The 18,858-nt window shown below is 41.7% G+C and overlaps 1 protein-coding gene across 1 annotated transcript in view; it reads right to left on the bottom strand.

Annotated features, from left to right (window-relative positions):
* LOC117824170 (neurexin-3b) overlaps window positions 1-18,858 on the bottom strand; it is a 258,052-nt gene that overhangs the window by 40,627 nt on the left and 198,567 nt on the right. The window contains exon 14 of the mRNA XM_034699575.1: window positions 12,565-12,736. Coding sequence (XP_034555466.1) covers window positions 12,565-12,736 — 172 coding nt within the window. The remainder of the gene's footprint in view (window positions 1-12,564; window positions 12,737-18,858) is intronic.

Genomic DNA, 18,858 nt, shown 5'->3' with positions numbered 1-18,858 from the left:
CACTCAGGGGATGCTCAGCCAAAGCTTTTGTTGGTCTGATATAAAAGACAGATGTAGTTTCTGAAGAGAACCCCAAAGATGGCCGTCGCTATTTTGCAGTTGGTGACTCAAACTAACTACAATTTATAAATTGTGCTCAGAGGGGTTAACAAAGTTGTCTGAATCTAATACAACCTTGAAACTAGGAAAGAGTAGAAGTTGATACCATAATTACTTGGTAGACAACATAATTATGCTTAAAAATGTGTGATCAACCTTTGTCCACATATCACGAAAAAATATCTAAAGGTATTGACACCAAAATGGCTTTCTATACCACACTGCAAATGTGTTGAATTCTGCTGTAAAAATGGTCTTTTTCATATGGACTCTAATGGTGATTTGTTGGTATTGAGGCCAGCATCAAGCGGACACACAAGGAACTGTTTGCACTTCCAGATTGAGAAGTTGCAACTTGGTATGGTGGCTTGTGACTCCTATCCACTTATAGTGCCTTTCAATGGTGTCGTGTTTACTGTGTTAATGAAAAATGACCATATGAACGCCTGCTCTTAATGTACTCTTGACATCTTAAGTCAAAAATGTCTAAAAGCATCCTGAGTTGTAACATGTCTGATGACATTCACATAAATGGCCAAGGAACTATTCACACGACTTCAACACACGGCCTTATGACTTTACAAGATCCATTTAGATACAGCATTGTATATAAACATTACAACTCATGTCTAATGTGATGTACTTTAACATTATTAGATTAGAAAATAAAGAGGATATTCATCATACCACACGATACATTTCTGTGTTTGTTGGACTGAGGAAGTTGCATGGTTGTTTGCTTATGCCACCTGTGGAGAGCTAGTTTGAGCTTTTAGTGTTGATTTTGCTGCTCTCAATAGACAAAGTGGTATCTCTTATCTCTTTGCTGATTTTGTCCTCTTCATGTGTATGTAGTATTAAGAATCTTTGCTAGGGAAACATAAAAAGGCTGTTCCTGCAGCATGTTGTTTATCACTTTGTCTGACACTTACTCTCCAGCAGCACTTTTAGATAATAATAATAACACTACTGGAATAATCAATCTAGTTGCTGATGGTCTTGTTTGCTTGTGTAAGTCATATAGAGGCTTTAGTATTAAATTCAGTCTGATTCGTAATCACAGGAGCTTTAAAGAAACAGCAAGATATTCGAAAGCATTACTGGACAGCTGCTTATTTAATCATGAACATAAATTGTTTCAGAATAAGGTAACGTGCTTATTTACATTCTGCAGAATGCATCTGCATGTCTGAGTGGCTGAATGCAGACGTGTTTAATCTTGTAACAGAGCGTTACATTGTGATATGCTGCTGTTATGTGTTCACATGCAGTTTGTGTTTATGTGTCTCTTGTAGCTCCAATAAATGCTGTCACCATTTTTTCCTCCCAGCCAAAACAATGTCTAAATGTTTCCCCTTTGGTGGCAGCTTTTCAGTCAACACAAACACTGGCACGCCGACAGTCATCTGCTGGTCGCTCGGCTCGTTCTATTCAGTTTGCTTGCCAGACTAATCTCGCTGGGGTTCCATCACAAGGCCGGTGCTGAGAGCCCATCAAAACTGTGAAAATGGCTACCGTGACAGGCTCCTGGCTTTCTCTCCATTTGGGGATGATGAGTACATTTGATATACTGCAGCCCTGTCCAGAAAAATCATCATTCCGCAGCTCCACTCTGTGGCTAGCTGCTGCTGCCGCTGGTTGTGAATGTCCCGCACTACCCACCTCCTTTCCAATCTGCACCTTGCTTTCATCTCTGGCTCACCTGCTCTCCCTCTCTCTGGCTATTCATTCTTCTGACTGAGTCCTTTTTTATTCTCTTCCTCTCTCTCCTCAGCCCACCATCCATCCAGCAATCCTCTGCTCCCTCATCTGCCCCCTGCTATTCTCTGTCTCTCTCCAAAGCAATCTGCCCTTCTTGCTCTTCTTGGCTGAATCAGACCTCTTTAGCTTCAGCCACAATCCATGTATCATTTATCTACCTTTTCCTCACTCTTTATTCCCTTTCTCTTCTCCTAAACCAATCTACGCCGTCTTTATGTCAGCTTTTCTACCTTTTGTTACCACTTATTCTACTCATCCCTGTCATCTACTCCATTAAATACTTCTGTATTCAATTACTACTTACCCACTTCCCTGTTTCCCCAGCTCCCTCTACCTCCATCCTTCTTCCATTCTCTCTCCAACGTCAAACAAAGTGAGGGAGTAAATTCATCATTTATCAGGTTGCTCTGAAATTTATGGAGCTGAATGGATGAATTAGACCAGCGGCTTCTGTGCTGAGCTTATTCTGGGGTTCTGAGAGCGACAGAGATTGTGTCTCTGATAGGGCTAATCGTGTTTGGCCCCAGGAGCGCGTGGGGGGCTTATCTTGTGCCCGAGGGATTTTTTTGTCTGTATTTCAAAACATAGATTGGCAGATATTTTGAAAACTGTGCTGCCCAGTGTGTCCGTTTCAGGTGGTATGAGAGGAATTAAAACATTGTGTGCACCGGTGCATGGATGAAGGTCTTTGTGTGCTCCAGCACATCTGAAAAAAGAACAGAAAGCCGTCCTTGTTATGCCCGACCCTCTTGTACCCACCACAAATGATGGAACACACACACAGTCACAGTTTCCCTGAGGCCGGGGCAGAGTAGTTAGGCCAGTGGTCATTCATCTGAGACAACGCCGGAACCTCGGCAAGCTCTGGCGAAAGTGTGATGCACAATTTCCGCCTGGCTCGGTCTAGTAATTCTTTGAATCAAAGATTTAAACTGGCGCAAAAAGATCATGTAATCCAAAATCAAAGAGTGCGGGGATTCAGAGTGTTATATAAGGAAATTGGAACCCTTCTCACTAAACAAAGACAAGCCCCTGCAGTAATGTGGGTTGTCACAAAAGTACACACGATTGTGGGAGAGATGCAGAGCTCTGATGAAAATGAAAGGAAAAGGATGAGAAACGCGAATGAAGAGGAATTTGAGGACAAAAAAAGATTGGAGATCTGAGAGGGCACTGTTAGAGGGAGGGGATAATTAGAGCAAAAGAGAGAGACAAAGCAATCAAAACACACACACATACACACTCGACGCCCACACACAAGCACACACTGAACACGTGTAAGCTGCAGGAGAAATACTGCTGTATGGGATCAGTGTGGTTATATTGTTGTATGGAAGAATTGGACTGTGATGCACCAAATACCTTCTTATTTCTCTATCTATCAGCCTTACAAAGCACAATGTTTATCTTATAAACCTGTTTGTGATTATCACTTCAGGTAAACTTTGGATAGATTAGACATTAAAATATGTATGTTTGTAATATCTTCTCAACTTATGCTTGTTAGGGGGATTGGAAAAAAGAAAGCATAATATATCAGATAAAAATAAAAAAGTAAAATAATAACATCAACAAAACCAAGACAGTTTTTTAAAGTTTTAAGTAATTGTATTGAATTTAATATGATTTTTCAGGTTTTCTTACTATAATGGCAACACAGTGTAGATCTTTTTATATGTAAGATAATTGATTAATGCAAAACAAACAAACAGAAAAAACAGAAAATGAACGGCATCTTCTTCTCCTCTGTATGCAACAAGTGTTAGTACAATTATACTTTTCTCAAAAGCCTCCTCAAGTGACATTCATTCCAATGTTTGACCTTGAACATCTTTTTCTAATGATATGAGTAAAGTCCTTCATCTACAAGTGCTTGCTCCTGAATTACATTGTGCTCCATGACTTTGTTGCTTTGCACAGTGACTTATGGAAAATGCTTACAGGGTTCCCACTCTTTTCCAGAGATCATTTTCCAGGACATTTCCAGGACATTTTCATTGATGATCAAGCTGGTATGACAGTCTAAATTTAGTTCCTAATTTAGTTCCTAAATAGTCTAATATGTTCCTCTCAGTGGAAGTCTACATTGAAAGACATGTAGTCTATGGCTATCAATGAAATCATCTCTTACATACTTAAAAATTATGGCAAATTGATAATAGAATAATGCAACCAGAGATGTACAGCACTTCACTTTATTAGTGCAACCAAGTAACAATGATGGGCAACTCTCATCTCAGCTTTCTCTTTTCTCAAAAAATATAAAATGAGCTAAGAAAAAAACAAAAGAGCCAGCAAAGGACTCTGGAAGCTGCCTTACTGAAATAATTAAATAAATAATAATGATCAGAGGATCAGTGCATTAATGACCTAAATAGAACTGAATGACAAAAATGGCCACAAATGTTTCTCAACTCAACTCAACTCAAACTCAAAATATACCTGCTTAATCATGATATTCATCCTGCTAAGTGGTCGATATAAAACAAAGCAAATGTCACATTTTTTTATTTGAGTTACCGTAAACTCTGAAAAATCTCACCAGTGTAAATACGTACTCTGTATTTGAAGGTCTCTCAGAGATTTAGAAAAATGTAAACTGTCTTCCTTCATGTCTGTTATGATCAGCGATGTCTACAACATGGAGTTTCTGTGCAGCTGTGTCGCTCTTTTTGTTCCCTTTGTTTTCACTATCGGGAGTTTGCACTCCTACTAGCTAGAGCAGGGGTTCTCAGACTTTTTGGAGCCAGGGACACCTTACAGGTGAGAAAATTGTCCAAGGCCCCCTCATAATTGTCTTCTCAAAGACCGGGCAAATTCTCACTGAGAGGAGAAATCGGATCAGCCCATCCAAGCTGACGTATCTGATTTTTCTCAATGCCAACCTGAGAACATTAATAATGTTTGCTTGAGTTTGGCTTTGGTTCTGTTTGCTTGAGTTTGGTTCTGGTTCTGTTTGCTCGAGTTTGGTTCTGGTAATGTTTGCTTGAGTTGGTTCTGGTTTTGGTTCAGTTTGCTTGAGTTCGGTTCTGGTTTGGTTCTGGTTCTGTTCTGGTATGGTTCTGGTTCGGTTCTGTTCTGGTTCGATTCTAGTTCAAGGCTGGTTCGGTTCTGGTACGGTTCTGGTTCGGTTCTGGTATGGTTCTGGTTTGGTTCGGTTCCGGTTCGATTCTGGTTCAGTTCTGGTTTGGTTCTGGTTCAGGTCTGCTTCAGTTCTGGTTTGGTTCTGGTTTAAGTCTGGTTTGGTTCTGGTACGGTTCTGGTACGGTTCTGGTTCGGTTCGGTTCTGGTTCTGTTCTGGTATGGTTCGGATCTGGTTAGGTTCGGTTCCGGTTCGGTTCTGGTTCTGGTTCGGATCTGGTTCGGTTCTGGTTACGGTTCGGTTCTGGTTCTGTTCTGGTTCTGTTCTGGTTTGGTCTGGTTAGGTTCTGGTTAGGTTCTGGTTAGGTTCTGGTTAGGTTCTGGTTGGGTTTGATTCTGATTCTGTTTGCATGAGTTTGGTTCTGGTTCTATATGTTTAAGTTAAGTTCTGGTTCTGAACCTAACCCTAATCCTAACCCTAACCCTAATCCTAATCACAACCCTAACCCTAATCACAACCCTAACCCTAATCAAAACCCTAATCCTAACCCTAACCCCAACCCTAATCACAACCCTAATCACAACCCTAACCCTAATCACAACCCTAACCACAACCCTAACCCTAATCACAACCCTAACCCTAATCCTAACCCTAATCCTAACCCTAATCCTAACCCTAAGCACAACCCCAACCCTAACCCTAATCCTAACCCTAAGCACAACCCCAACCCTAACCCTAACCCTAATCCTAACCCTAATCACAACCCTAACCCTAATCACAACCCTAATCAAAACCCAAACCCTAACCCTAATCACAACCCTAACCCTAATCACAACCCTAACCCTAATCACAACCCTAACCCCAACCCTAATCACAACCCTAACCCTAATCACAACCCTAACCCTAATCACAACCCTAACCCCAACCCTAACCCTAACCCCAATCCTAACCCTAATCACAACCCTAACCCCAACCCTAAACCTAATCACAACCCTAACCCCAACCCTAATCACAACCCTAATCCTAACCCCAACCCTAACCCTAATCACAACCCTAACCCTAATCCTAACCCTAAACCTAATCACAACCCTAACCCTAATCACAACCCTAACCGTAACCCTAATCCTAACCCCAACCCTAATCACAACCCTAACCCTAACCCCAACCCTAACCCTAATCACAACCCTAATCCGAACCCTAACCCCAACCCTTACCCTAATCACAACACTAACCCTAATCACAACCCTAACCCTAATCACAACCCTAACCCTAATCACAACCCTAACCCTAATCACAACCCTAACCCCAACCCTAATCACAACCCTAACCCTAATCACAACCCTAACCCTAATCACAACCCTAACCCTAATCACAACCCTAACCCTAACCCCAACCCTAAACCTAATCACAACCCTAACCCCAACCCTAATCACAACCCTAATCCTAACCCCAACCCTAACCCTAATCACAACCCTAACCCTAATCCTAACCCTAAACCTAATCACAACCCTAACCCTAATCACAACCCTAACCGTAACCCTAATCCTAACCCCAACCCTAATCACAACCCTAACCCTAACCCCAACCCTAACCCTAATCACAACCCTAATCCAAACCCTAACCCCAACCCTTACCCTAATCACAACACTAACCCTAATCACAACCCTAACCCTAATCACAACCCTAACCCTAATCACAACCCTAACCCTAATCACAACCCTAACCCCAACCCTAATCACAACCCTAACCCTAATCACAACCCTAACCCTAATCACAACCCTAACCCTAATCACAACCCTAACCCTAACCCCAACCCTAAACCTAATCACAACCCTAACCCCAACCCTAATCACAACCCTAATCCTAACCCCAACCCTAACCCTAATCACAACCCTAACCCTAATCCTAACCCTAAACCTAATCACAACCCTAACCCTAATCACAACCCTAACCGTAACCCTAATCCTAACCCCAACCCTAATCACAACCCTAACCCTAACCCCAACCCTAACCCTAATCACAACCCTAATCCAAACCCTAACCCCAACCCTTACCCTAATCACAACACTAACCCTAATCACAACCCTAACCCTAATCACAACCCTAACCCTAATCACAACCCTAACCCTAATCCTAACCCTAACCACAACCCTAACCCTAATCACAACCCTAACCCTAATCCGTAACCCTAACCCCAACCCTAACCCCAACCCCAACCCTAACCCTAATCACAACCCTAACCCTTACCCTAATCCTAACCCTAACCCTAATAACAACCCTAACCCTAACCCTAATCATAACCCTAGGATCAGGGTTAGAATGATTTTGTAACAGAATAAATGCACGCAGTTGGGCAATTATAAGTATTCTCATAAAAACACTGTTAAAGGGTTTTCAACACAAACCATTAGTTTTTGCAAAGTTAAGGTAAAACATACGGCTACAAAAGATTCTAAATTAAATGTCGTTCGGGAGACGAAAGAGGGGGCCGAGTCTTCTTTGGGGGCAAAAGAGCCGTCTCTCTGAAAAGAGCCCAACTTCCCATCACTAAAGCACATGCTTACTACCATTTGCACTCTTAGTTGCCCTTGGAACTATTTGTATTGTAAAATGTATCAATGTAAATACTTCAGACCTTTACCATAGTGATAAACAGATAACACTTCAATTTGAATCAAGTAAATACCACTTGTATGCTTTAAAACAAAGGGTCATTTCATTCCTTGTGGACTCAACATGACATCATTTATACTTTTCAAGTAATTGATCTTAAACGCTTTCAGAAAATGAACAGTAGCAAGACTCACATATCCCTTCAGCCACCAAATGGTATCATAACAATGGTGTATATGCTGTTTTATAATGACACAGCACAATTTTATAATTTATTAGAAATGTATTCAAATTATTTCACGGATCCCCACGCTATGGTTCGCAGACCCCCAGGGGTCCCAGGACCCCACTTTGAGAACAACTGAGCCAGAGTACGGTAATTGAGCCAAATGTACCATAAAACATAAACAATATACCCCCGTTTTCTGTGAATGCATGATTATGAAGTGAAGGAGAAAAGATGTGAAAAAAGTTGCGCAGTGTCGCTGTCTTTTCCAGCACAGCATGCACTCAACTTTCAATGAATGGGGATGTGTTTTGTTAATAGGGTCAGGTCGCATGCAGCCATGTTGGAATAATTTTCCAGGACTTTGTGATTTTCCAGGACATTTGACTTTTTCTCCCATTTTCCAGGTGTTTTCCAGTACTGGAAAACTGCTCAACTGTTTTCCAGGTTTTCCAGGTTTTCCAGGACGCGTGGGAACCCTGGCTTATTATACCAACGGAAAGTGTAAGACTGCACAGACCCAAACACAGAGAGTGGATCTGTGAGAGTAAAGGGTAATTTCATCTCACTGTAATTCAACGCTTCCCTGTGTAGCTGTTTGTGTGCATTATGAAAGTCTTTCTTATGCTGATAAGAAACTGACCTCTTCTGCCTCTTGAGCTTGTTCCTTGATTGTGTGGTCCTGTCATTACTCTGTGATGAAGTTTACTTTATATCCAGTTTTATTCCTCAGCAGTCACAATGGCTTAAACCCATTGACTGTAATGGATGTAGTCATTTTGATGTCACCCATTGTTTTCCAAACAGGTATTTTGAAGTCCAACAATGGGAGTCACCACACAGGAAAGCTGACTCAGCCCAACTTCCATCAACCTAGACACAGGCAAAGACGTGGAGCTGAGATAGCTACAGCTACAGTGCATCTACCTGTCAGCCAATTACCCACACCCAATGCAAATGTCAAACTCCTAACCTTGAAATAATCAATACAGCTAAGTAATACTAATAATGTTCCCTCCAACAGTTTGTGGCATTAAAGGAATGTGGATTTATAAAAACTGCATTTTGTACCAGGCTGTAAACTTGTTTAACTCTCCTGTGAAGTTAGACATTTTAACAGGGGGCTTAATGGGATTTAATTGGCTTTTAGAGCCAGCCTCAAGTGGACACCACAGGTACTGCACATTTCTGAACTTTTGCATTGGCTTCATGATTTAACACTGGAGGTTGCAGTTTGTTTAAATCTGTAGCTTGGGGTTTGTTTACATTACCTTGGGAAACATTTTTTTTAGTTGCATGTACAAAAAGCCTGAGTTAAAATCTTTTTAAGTGATCTCAAACACAGCCATAGAGCCTATTCTGATTCAAGGTCCCGCTGTATTGCTTTTTACTTTTTCATTTAAAGGTAATGTATTGAAAACTGTGACAGAATAAAACATGACAAACAAACCAGGGCTGCATCTGGAATATAAAACAGTTTACAGAACAACTTTTGTCATTTGGAGAAGGTTATTCTGTTACCTTTAATACATGTTTAAATAACTGTTTTTTTTTTTTATAATAGTAGGACAGTGTGTTTATAGTTTTATCACCTGGCTGCTTGTGCTTTAGGTTCATCACATTTGAAGTTGAAGTAATGTTGTCAAAGTCCCAGATGTCAGTGGTTATCTCAGAGTGTATTAATATACTAAGCTGTCATACTGGACAAATTAGAAAAACAGGGTCCAAAGAAAATGATCTAAGAGTCAAATGTTTTTTGTGTGTAAATCTGATCCCAAATTACACAATTAACTATTAAAGTAGCCTGCTGCTAAAATTCATAGTTATTTCTACCCTAAAACTCTAGTTAACCAAGGCATTGTAGCAACATTTCAACACTGCTGTTAAGATGTCCAATTTGCACAGCTGAGCTATTCTGAAGACAGCTTTAAATGACAAGCAATCCACCAACACCTTTGTCTTCACCTATTTCTTACCAAAGAGGGAGGGCATGCCCAGATCCGGTAACTGTTTATTGAACGCTCTGAGAGGCCTGTCGGGGCTGCTGCCTTCAAGTTAAGCATGCGGAGTGTGTGAAAGCAGTCGATGAGTCTGCACCCCAACATGTAATTACTCATGAGATGACAACGACTTTACAAGGGAGGGAGGGTGTGTGAAAAAAAAATCAATCATCGTTGAATTACTATCACTGAGTGCTCTGCAAATTACCTGTGCAGAAGAGAAAAAGAAATTACCACGCATTCGATCCCCCTGACCTCAACTCCTTTTCAAGACAATGGCAGGCAGACAGAAAAGACCTCTAAGGGATCACTTGGAAGGAATCCAAAGCTAAAAAGCCCTGATTTCTTTTTGTTGTGCATTGCTTAAACTCAAGACGCAAACGCAACAAGCATTAAGCAGTGATTTTTTAATGGATACGAGCTTTGGATCATAGATATCGACAGATCTATTGGTAGAAGGCGGCGAAAACAACTATTGAACTCAGATGGCGATGCAATTTGAGATGATTAGGATGTCGAAAGAGGTCTAACTGTTTGACATTTCTGCCCTTTAGAGATTGAAAAAGTTGAATCCTAGGTAATAAACAACTGAGATACAAAAGACCATGACAAAAACTACATCTGTGCAGCAATGTGGTTGAATTTGTCTGATTATGTCAATTCCTTCAATTTGCCCACGAGTGTGAACGTGAGAGAGATGTCACTCGCGTGAATGCTGTGTGCAGTTTTAGAGTTCCTCAGTGTTTTCCAGTAGAAATGTGGCTGAAACGTAGTTATGAAACCCGTCTAACTTTATCTGTTCAAAGAAAAAGCGAAAGACAGCCAACGGCAAAAGAAAGCCAGAGACAGAAGAGATTAGCGTCACCTGCGCTGGCATTGAACCAAACCAAAACAGCGTGCCAGGTCACGCCAGGAGAGGCTGCTGCCCTGTCCTCGGTGAAGGCATGCGACTCTGAGCACGCTGTAGGGCTGCTGAGACATAGGGCTGAGAAGTGAAAGGGATCAACTCCTATCTGTATGCTCCTTACCAATGGGTTGCATCAGCATTTTTGTATTTTTTTCCCCAGTGTTTGGAAAGAAACTATTTTAGTGAGGGATGACGGTTGTGTTTCCGGACATGCTTCTGTTTATGTTAGCGTCACATCTGGTAAAGTAACACTACTTCATCTTTAACATTGTCTATATTTGTTCTACATCTTTTTCTGTCCAATTACGTCTTGGTTCTCCGGCACTATGTCACCTCAGAGATCAATGAAGTGTCATATTATCTCCTGTCATCCCAACCTCTCCTCGTCTCTGAAGCCATTTTGCTTGTGTGTTTCTTCCCTGTGTGTCTTCTCTGTTTGACTAAGTGAAAAGGAAGAGTGGCTAATAGGGAACAAGGAAACAAAGGTGTCCTCTCCTCAGCTGGCTGGCGTAAAGACACAGATATCAAAGAGCAGGAGAGCCAACTTAATTTAATTGACTGTTATGTAGAAGCAGGAGAGGATTTTTTTCCTTCCTTCCTTCTCCCTCTCACCTTTTCTCTCACTCTCTCACCTAGTGAGCTGAGCGGCACATCTCGGTGCCAAATGAAGGGAGCGCCTGAGCCTCCAAATGGAGCGAGCTCTGTTTGATGACCCTATTTGTATTCTGCTGCTGTGCGGCTTCTGCTGACCTGGGAATGAGAGATACAGGCAGGCTGCAGCTTTATCTGGCCAGCAGGCCACCCCTGGTTTCTGCCTCTATCCTTTCCTTGCCTGCCCAACTACCAAATGCCTCTCGGTGCCTTAAATTCCCCCTCCTGAAATCAGCTGGCCAGGTGTTGCACGGTAAATGCCTCTTGCTAGACTAAAGATTCAAGTTTGGTGTGCTCCTGTCCTGTGGTGTTAGGTGGGAGGGCAGGAAAGTAGAGTTTCTGGAGAAAGTGAATGCCACAGGGGCAAAGTGTGCTCAAGCTTACACAACTAGATGCCTTTTACTGCTCCTCCAACATACAGATAGCAAGAAAACTTGGATGGAGCCTGAAAAAAATGTCCAGATTCACTCAGAGTGATGTATGAAGTATATTTTTTTGATGCCACTTGAGATTTAAATCTCCCAAATGAGTAATATTGAAGTTATGTGAGCATAACTTATGTAATTTCTATTGGTTTTAAATATTTCCTCGGCTAGATTGATTCATCATTGTGATTTGTTCACTGCGCCTCACAGTTATACTGCCTGTAATAAAGTGTGATATCAATTAGCAGTCTGTCAGAGAAGCTGACTTATATTACAATCAAATAAAGATAATTCTACGGATCATAAGATTTGCTGAATCTCAACCTCGTAAATTTACCTCTGGTTGTCCATGTTGAATTCTAACTGGAGGAAAGATGGAAAAGTTAGGATGTTGGGGTCTTTTTAACCAATATAAAAAGTTTGGAGGTGCAGCAATTTTGCAAAACTTCAGATTTAAAAAAATCTGGGCGTGTTTATTCTTTCTTTTTAAAAAAGCAATATGCCGCTTCACCTGTTTGCTGACAAACACAGCAGGTAAGTATACATTTGCTAGGGAAAAATAGAACTGCCAGATTTTTCTTGTTTCCATCGCCTCCAGCTAGCAATATGCATCAGTCTTTTGAGAAGATTAACTTAGAAGAAGAGACGGAGAAAGGAAACATACTTGTATGACTAGTTCTGAATCATTGGTAGAGCCCTTTGCTTTGGTGGTGTCCAGAAAGAACTGAAATGTAACTGAACTGTAATATTATTTCAACTCTGAAAATTAAGCACACAAAAGATTGAAAAAGAGGCAGTACCTGTGGGAAAGTGTTCATTGATTGGCCAGTTGTCCACCTGTAAAGTCGCGTTGCCCCCGTTTCTGGTGAATCGGACCAAATGGTATTTGCCATCGTTTACTGCTGTGGTCATTTCCTTAACGCTGATGTCCACTGTCCCGATGTTAAACGTCACCCCTATTTTTCCTTGTTCCTGAAAAAGACACAGAGAAGAAAAGCAATATAAGTTAGGGGGTTAATCCTAGCATTGAGTTAATCCAAATACAGTTGAGGACATCAAATACAGCGAACGTTGCTTCTCAACAAGAGCCATTCACATCAACATTTCTGTTTCAGTTGTCAAAGCTTGAAAGATCTTAAATTTAAAAAGGCTGTTTAGCAAAGGTCCCAGCTATCATTGTGCACTGATTAATTAATTATACAATAAACTGACTGTACAGAGTTCAATACAGCTACTTGGATGAGTGCCCTCGGCTAGCGCTAATGGTGAACTTCGCAGAGAACCTGAGGACACTAGCTCGCTACGCTTCATTATACCACTGTAATGTGATGAAAATAGGCTGCCAGTAGAGATTGTAATGATGAGTAATGCTCCCTGCAACCTGTCACTGCAAAAACTGGCAGGACAAATGCCTTCTTCCGCAGCGGTCCTTATAAAACTGGATGAAAACCATATGTTTTGTTTAGCTCTTAATGCTAAACCAGTTTTACCATGACCATAAAGCGTGATCCCACCCCATCATTCCCTGACTCATCTCCCCCTCGACCCCCCTATTTTTCATGAGCTGCCAGTGTGTTTTATTGCGACTGTTTGCGTATTCACAGGCATGTAGGCGTTACAAGCAAAAGGGTTTTTTAGAGCAGAGGAAGGGCTTGAGTGAGTGGTGATGAGGAAGGGCTGTGTTTTCAGTGTCATTTGTTTTAATCCCCCACAGGGAATCTCTCAGTGTAATTACCTACTTTAGAAGCCACGAGCTGAGGGACCGTTTCTCATAACAAAACCAAAATTAAGAAGGCATGCACATGGGGGCAGACACATATTGTTAACTGATCATCTGAGACACCGGCCCCGGCTTACTGTTACAATGCAGAGCTTGATAATGTCAAGCAGAATTTAACACTGCTCGTTCAGCAGGAAAGCATTTCAAGACTGCCATCGCTTCAATGACACAACACTTAAACCTACAGATCTCTATTTAATGTTATGGGCTCTTAATACCACAGAGGAGCACTTAATAAGGCCAACTTATTCTTTACACAGTCCCTCATGCTTTTACATGCAACATAATATAGTCTATATTATTCTACTATAAGACTACATTGTTATGGAAAGCTGCAGTGCATAGTAATAAATGAAGTGTGATATTTAATTGGTGCTGACAGGCCGAAAGACTTAGGGCCTGAGTTAAACAATCTCAAACGTACAGTCTAAAGCAAATGGCGCAAAGTAAATTAAGGCGTGTCTGATTACAATTTTCTAGTAAAGCAGCGTACAATCTGGGCGCTAAGTGAGATGCGGGGTGCATAAAAGTTGGATTAAGCCCCTTGTTTACTCAAAGGTGTCAAATGAGTCAAACCAATCGCTGTGTCTATACTCTTGTTCCCAAAACAACCATCTCACTTAAATTCACCAGGTGAAAAATCCAGTTTGCTCCAGTGCTTCTGCTTCTTTATACTCCTTAAGTAGAGCACCTAGAAACTCTCACACGTAAGCAGACAGCCCTCTTTTAACAGGGATACTTTTTCATTTGCATTTTTAAGCACAAGGGCAGTGATATATTTTTGTCTTGATTTAGGTTAGGTGCATCCAGCACTAAGGCAGTGCAAAGTGAAATGACTGTCGGCAGTGACTGTGCATATTGTAGGTTCCTCAACAAGTTATTTCATCTATCAAGCCAGTCTGAGGACCTGTTCAATACGTTGCAGGTATTTACAGTTAAAGCATCCTCTGTCTATTCATAAAAGAAGAAACCATAATGAAAGGTCCGACAGAGTGGCTCTCCTCTCTAACAATCTCCAGCTTGGCTAATAATGGAAAAAGAATGTCGCTGCAGACATGAGAAAGCTATCTCGTAAAAGCCAAGGTAGGGCTCAGAGTGAGAGCCAGACAAGCAGAATATTTGAATGCGCACTTAACGCCTCAGTCAGGGAGGCTGTAAATGGGTTCTTAATTTAACTAGTTGTCATTAAAACTTAGAGCAATGAACAAATGCATACAATAAAAGCGTGTGTGCACAAATGTACGGCTAGCACGGAGATACACATAATCGGTGCACCTAGACAGGCTAAAATAAGCACGCACATGAATATGTTGATGATTTAATGTGACAAGGTGATGTTCAGTGTGTGTATTGTACCGTGAAAAATACTACTGAAGCATCCTGGCTCTCCTGACTAATGACAGGACCTTTCCCTGGTACAAAAAAAACCACCCTATGTCTGATGGCCCGAGCGCACACAAAGCACAGACACACACATCAGCGTAAGAACATCCACTGTGACCTTCAGAGGCTGTGGCAGCCCCAGCTCTCTTGTGTAGTCGCATCAAAGCCACATCACCGACCCACTAATACCTACAAACAAAGACAGATCGTCACCCCCCTGGCCCTGGTACAAACAAACAACAAAACACAACAATTGTACACCCCTGTAACGGTTGCTGCGAGTGCCTCCGGGCAGTGTGCAGAGAGAGAACTGTGTGTGTGTGGTAGTTCCTAGTAATGCCACAGCTCCTTCTCTTCTATCTCTGCACTGCTCCTGTTGTCCGACTCCGCCACCCACCTGCCAGCTCCGGCCCCCCCGCGCTGCAGCAATGTGTGATTGACAGATCCAATTACGTTTTTTATTGGCCTGTCGCTCGCGAGGCGGGAAGGCACTTCATTGTCTCCTGAGCAAAGGGGAAAAATGGCTATTGTTCTTTTAGTGGAAAAGATGATGGCCACAATTCCAGGCGTAAACAAATGATGCGCGGAGAATCACTTCCACACTTGTGCACACACACCAGACACTAAAAAACACACACACGCAAAGTCAAGGAGTGTAACCTTGCGCTGAAGAATCTTTGTTTCAGTAGCTCCACAGGGCAAAAAACAGAGTTCAGCATCCCAGCATTCAATCACTCTCACAGCAAACACTCTAAATATGACATTACAGTATGGAGAGTGGTAATTTACAGGCATGATATGCTATGCTCCCACACTCTGTTTAATGCCAATCACAAACCCTGGCTGTGTTAGCACTATTGAAAAAGGAGGAGATTATGTTGGCGTTTTGTTCTGTGTCACATAAGTGTACAGTGTGTGTGGGCATGTTGTGATTGCTCCCTCTGTGTAAGTAAAAACTGATAAATGTAACTCCAGGGGGCAGTGCAAACCCCCCCTCCTACTTCCCTCCTCGATTGCGCGCTGGCTCGGTCTTGGCACGAGGAGCTCGGCGGTCCCACGTGACCCGGCACACACTGACATCAGTAATCAGGCCCGCCGCAATCCAATTCAGCGCAGATCAATGCCTCCAACACAAGCAGTGCCGCGGGCAGTGAAAGAGAGAGAATCACTCAAAGCAGTGGTGGGTGATTCTGCAGACAGCTTTTAGCAGACAGCTGCTGGACAGGGGATGGGCCCCATCCCAAGCTGGCTGAATGGTCATTCTGCAGCGCCACAGGGCCACAGACTGATCATACATCTGAGAGGCATTTTATGGGGGTAAGATTGGTGGAATTGGCGCATTTAGCTCTGCTGGGGAGGCAGAAAAATGGCAAGATAGGAATGAAGACGGAAAAAGAAATTGGTGGCTTTAAGTTGTCAAATAGCAGATATTCTCTTTAAGGAACAGATGTCAGGGAATAGTACCAAAGTGGGACTTTTACCCCCACAAAAGGTATGCATTGCAATCAAGCCTTGATTGAAATCTGGTATGTGCAAAGAGCAGTCGTTGTAGGAGAAGTCTTATAGATCTATATTACATCCCAGATGGGAGAAAGGAAGCTCTGATATCATGACTGTGAACATGTCCCAGGGTAGGAGTTTGGGTTACATATCCACCCTTTTATCTGACACCAGCGCTCAAGTTAGCTTTTGTGGTTGGGGGCCATCAAAACTGGATCATAGAGGCAGTGGAAGCTGAATCAATAGACTGGAGAAGCTAGGACAATGAGAGACGCCGTGGATTGATGCACCTGGCCTTCACACTGCCAGAGCCATTTATTGTCAGTAATTGACAGAGATAACTCATAGACGGTGCAGTGATTTGTAGCTGTCTGTTCCCGTGTGCATCAGACTCTACAGTCTAAAAAAATTGAAGGAGTGGTAGGATGTTAGAGGCTGCTGAGGAGAGGTTGTGTTTATTCAAGTCATTTTTTCACAAACAAAGTAATGAAAACTCGACAGGCTCTTGACTGGTAGACACCCTGGCATGTTTGTTCTGGTGTTGAAATTTTGATATGATATTTGTGAAATTGAAAGCCTCAGTGAAACGGACTGTGCACAATGAATTGGAGAAGTCAGATCAAAAAAAGTCGATTGACTGGATCAAACCTTGATAAAATCCTCACATAAACAGATCATTTGATAGTCACACTACTGCCTCGATCTGAAAACTGTGACCTCGAAATGAAACTTTGGGTGTTTAAAGGTTTTTACATCCAAAATGAATTAAGAACACATTCAGTCTGTTACCTCTTGAATCGTTCCACTAAGCAGATTTTTATTTATTTGTCAAGGTTCTGAGATGTCTGTCCTTCTGATTTCTGCCTGCTAGTAGTACTCAGTATTTTTCTTAGTAAAGAAATCCCATGAAAAGACTAAAAGGACCAAACAAGTACTTTTGAGGTGTTGAAGCCTGTTACAGCCTATTTCTATAGTCCTATTGTTCCCTAAGACATCCAGCAGTCACACTGTTGCACTGATTGACATGTTCCTTTATTACAATGAACACAGGCATCATAATGCCCATTATTCTGACTCAATTCAACGTTAATTGTCTTGTTTGTATAAAAAAAACACAAGTAGAGATAAAAATTGTGAATTAATCCTACAGTAAAAGTGGACCCAACAAATCCAGGATTTGCTGCTGTTTAAATAATTTGAGCTCATATCTGAAGTGACCCGCAGTAATCCCTCTGTGAAGAACTTTCAATTTGTGTTGATTTTAGCGTCCCCCCCAAAATTGATAGATAAAGTGTTACCTCTCTTCTCTTAAGGATATAAACCTGGGCATCTTTAATTTCTGTTTTGATCTTTAAAGAGTCAAATGTATCCATCACTGTGAATCTCAAAGTATAAAAATGTTTGCTTCATCAGCCTGTTGTTTATCACTTTATCTGACACTTATTCTACGGCCATTCGGTACAAGTACTTGTACTGTAATGATAAATCTTTAAGCAGATGGCTTTGTTCGTTTTTGTAGGTTAAATACAGACATCAGTATTAAATTCAGTCTGTCTAACACCATTAAACTCTTCACAGGAGCTTTAGTTTGTTCTTTTCCAAGTTGTTTTTTGGGTGTTTCTGCTTTAATAAGACAGGACAGCTGAAGAGAGAGGAAATGCAGGGAATAGAGAGTGGGGGGGAGGACAAGAAGCAAATGGGTGTTGACTCAAACCAGTGACCCCTGCAGTGAGGATTGTGGCCTCTGTACATGGGGCGCATACTTAAACCACTAGGCCAACTGTGCCCCAAGCTTTAAAATTTCAAACGTACACGTGTCATCTATTTAAGATAATCTTTGTCTTCATCAGACTCAGTGGGTTGTCTGCTAAAAAAAACAAGGTGTTGTTCAAGATGATCAAGACATTAAGTGGCACTTCACTTCTAAAGACCTCCTGTAAGGAAGTGTTGGTTTTGTGTTGATTTTGGCACCCCCTGTGGAGAAACTGTGACGATGAATCTTTATGCTGACTCTGATGTGTCGACATGTAAGTCATTCTTTTAGGCAAAGAATCTCCTGCTTTCTTTTATCAGTCAAGTGTGTCAGTCTCTGTGAATCTTCTACCATAGAAACGTATAAATAGTCTGTTTCAGCAGCATGTTTATCACTTTGTCTGACACCTACCCCGCAGCAGCGGTTTCAGGCATTAAACAACTCTATGTGAAGAGTCAGTCGTCTTTCTGATGGTCTTGCTTGCTTTTAGAAGTCACACAGAGGCATCAATATTCATTTCAGTGTGTTTCATAAGCTGGTATAAACTTTTCACAGCACCTTTACTTTTTAACCACATGAAACCACAATTGACACAGCCGGTTTAACTTTGGACCGTTGAGAAAGTGCATTAAAAACTTGAAGACTAATATGTCTTACGAAGAAAAAAGAGAGAGAAAA

The sequence above is a fragment of the Notolabrus celidotus genome, chromosome 13 (genome assembly GCF_009762535.1).
Source record: "Notolabrus celidotus isolate fNotCel1 chromosome 13, fNotCel1.pri, whole genome shotgun sequence".
NCBI classification, from domain to species: domain Eukaryota; kingdom Metazoa; phylum Chordata; class Actinopteri; order Labriformes; family Labridae; genus Notolabrus; species Notolabrus celidotus.
This window is presented reverse-complemented; position numbering and strand designations above follow the sequence as displayed.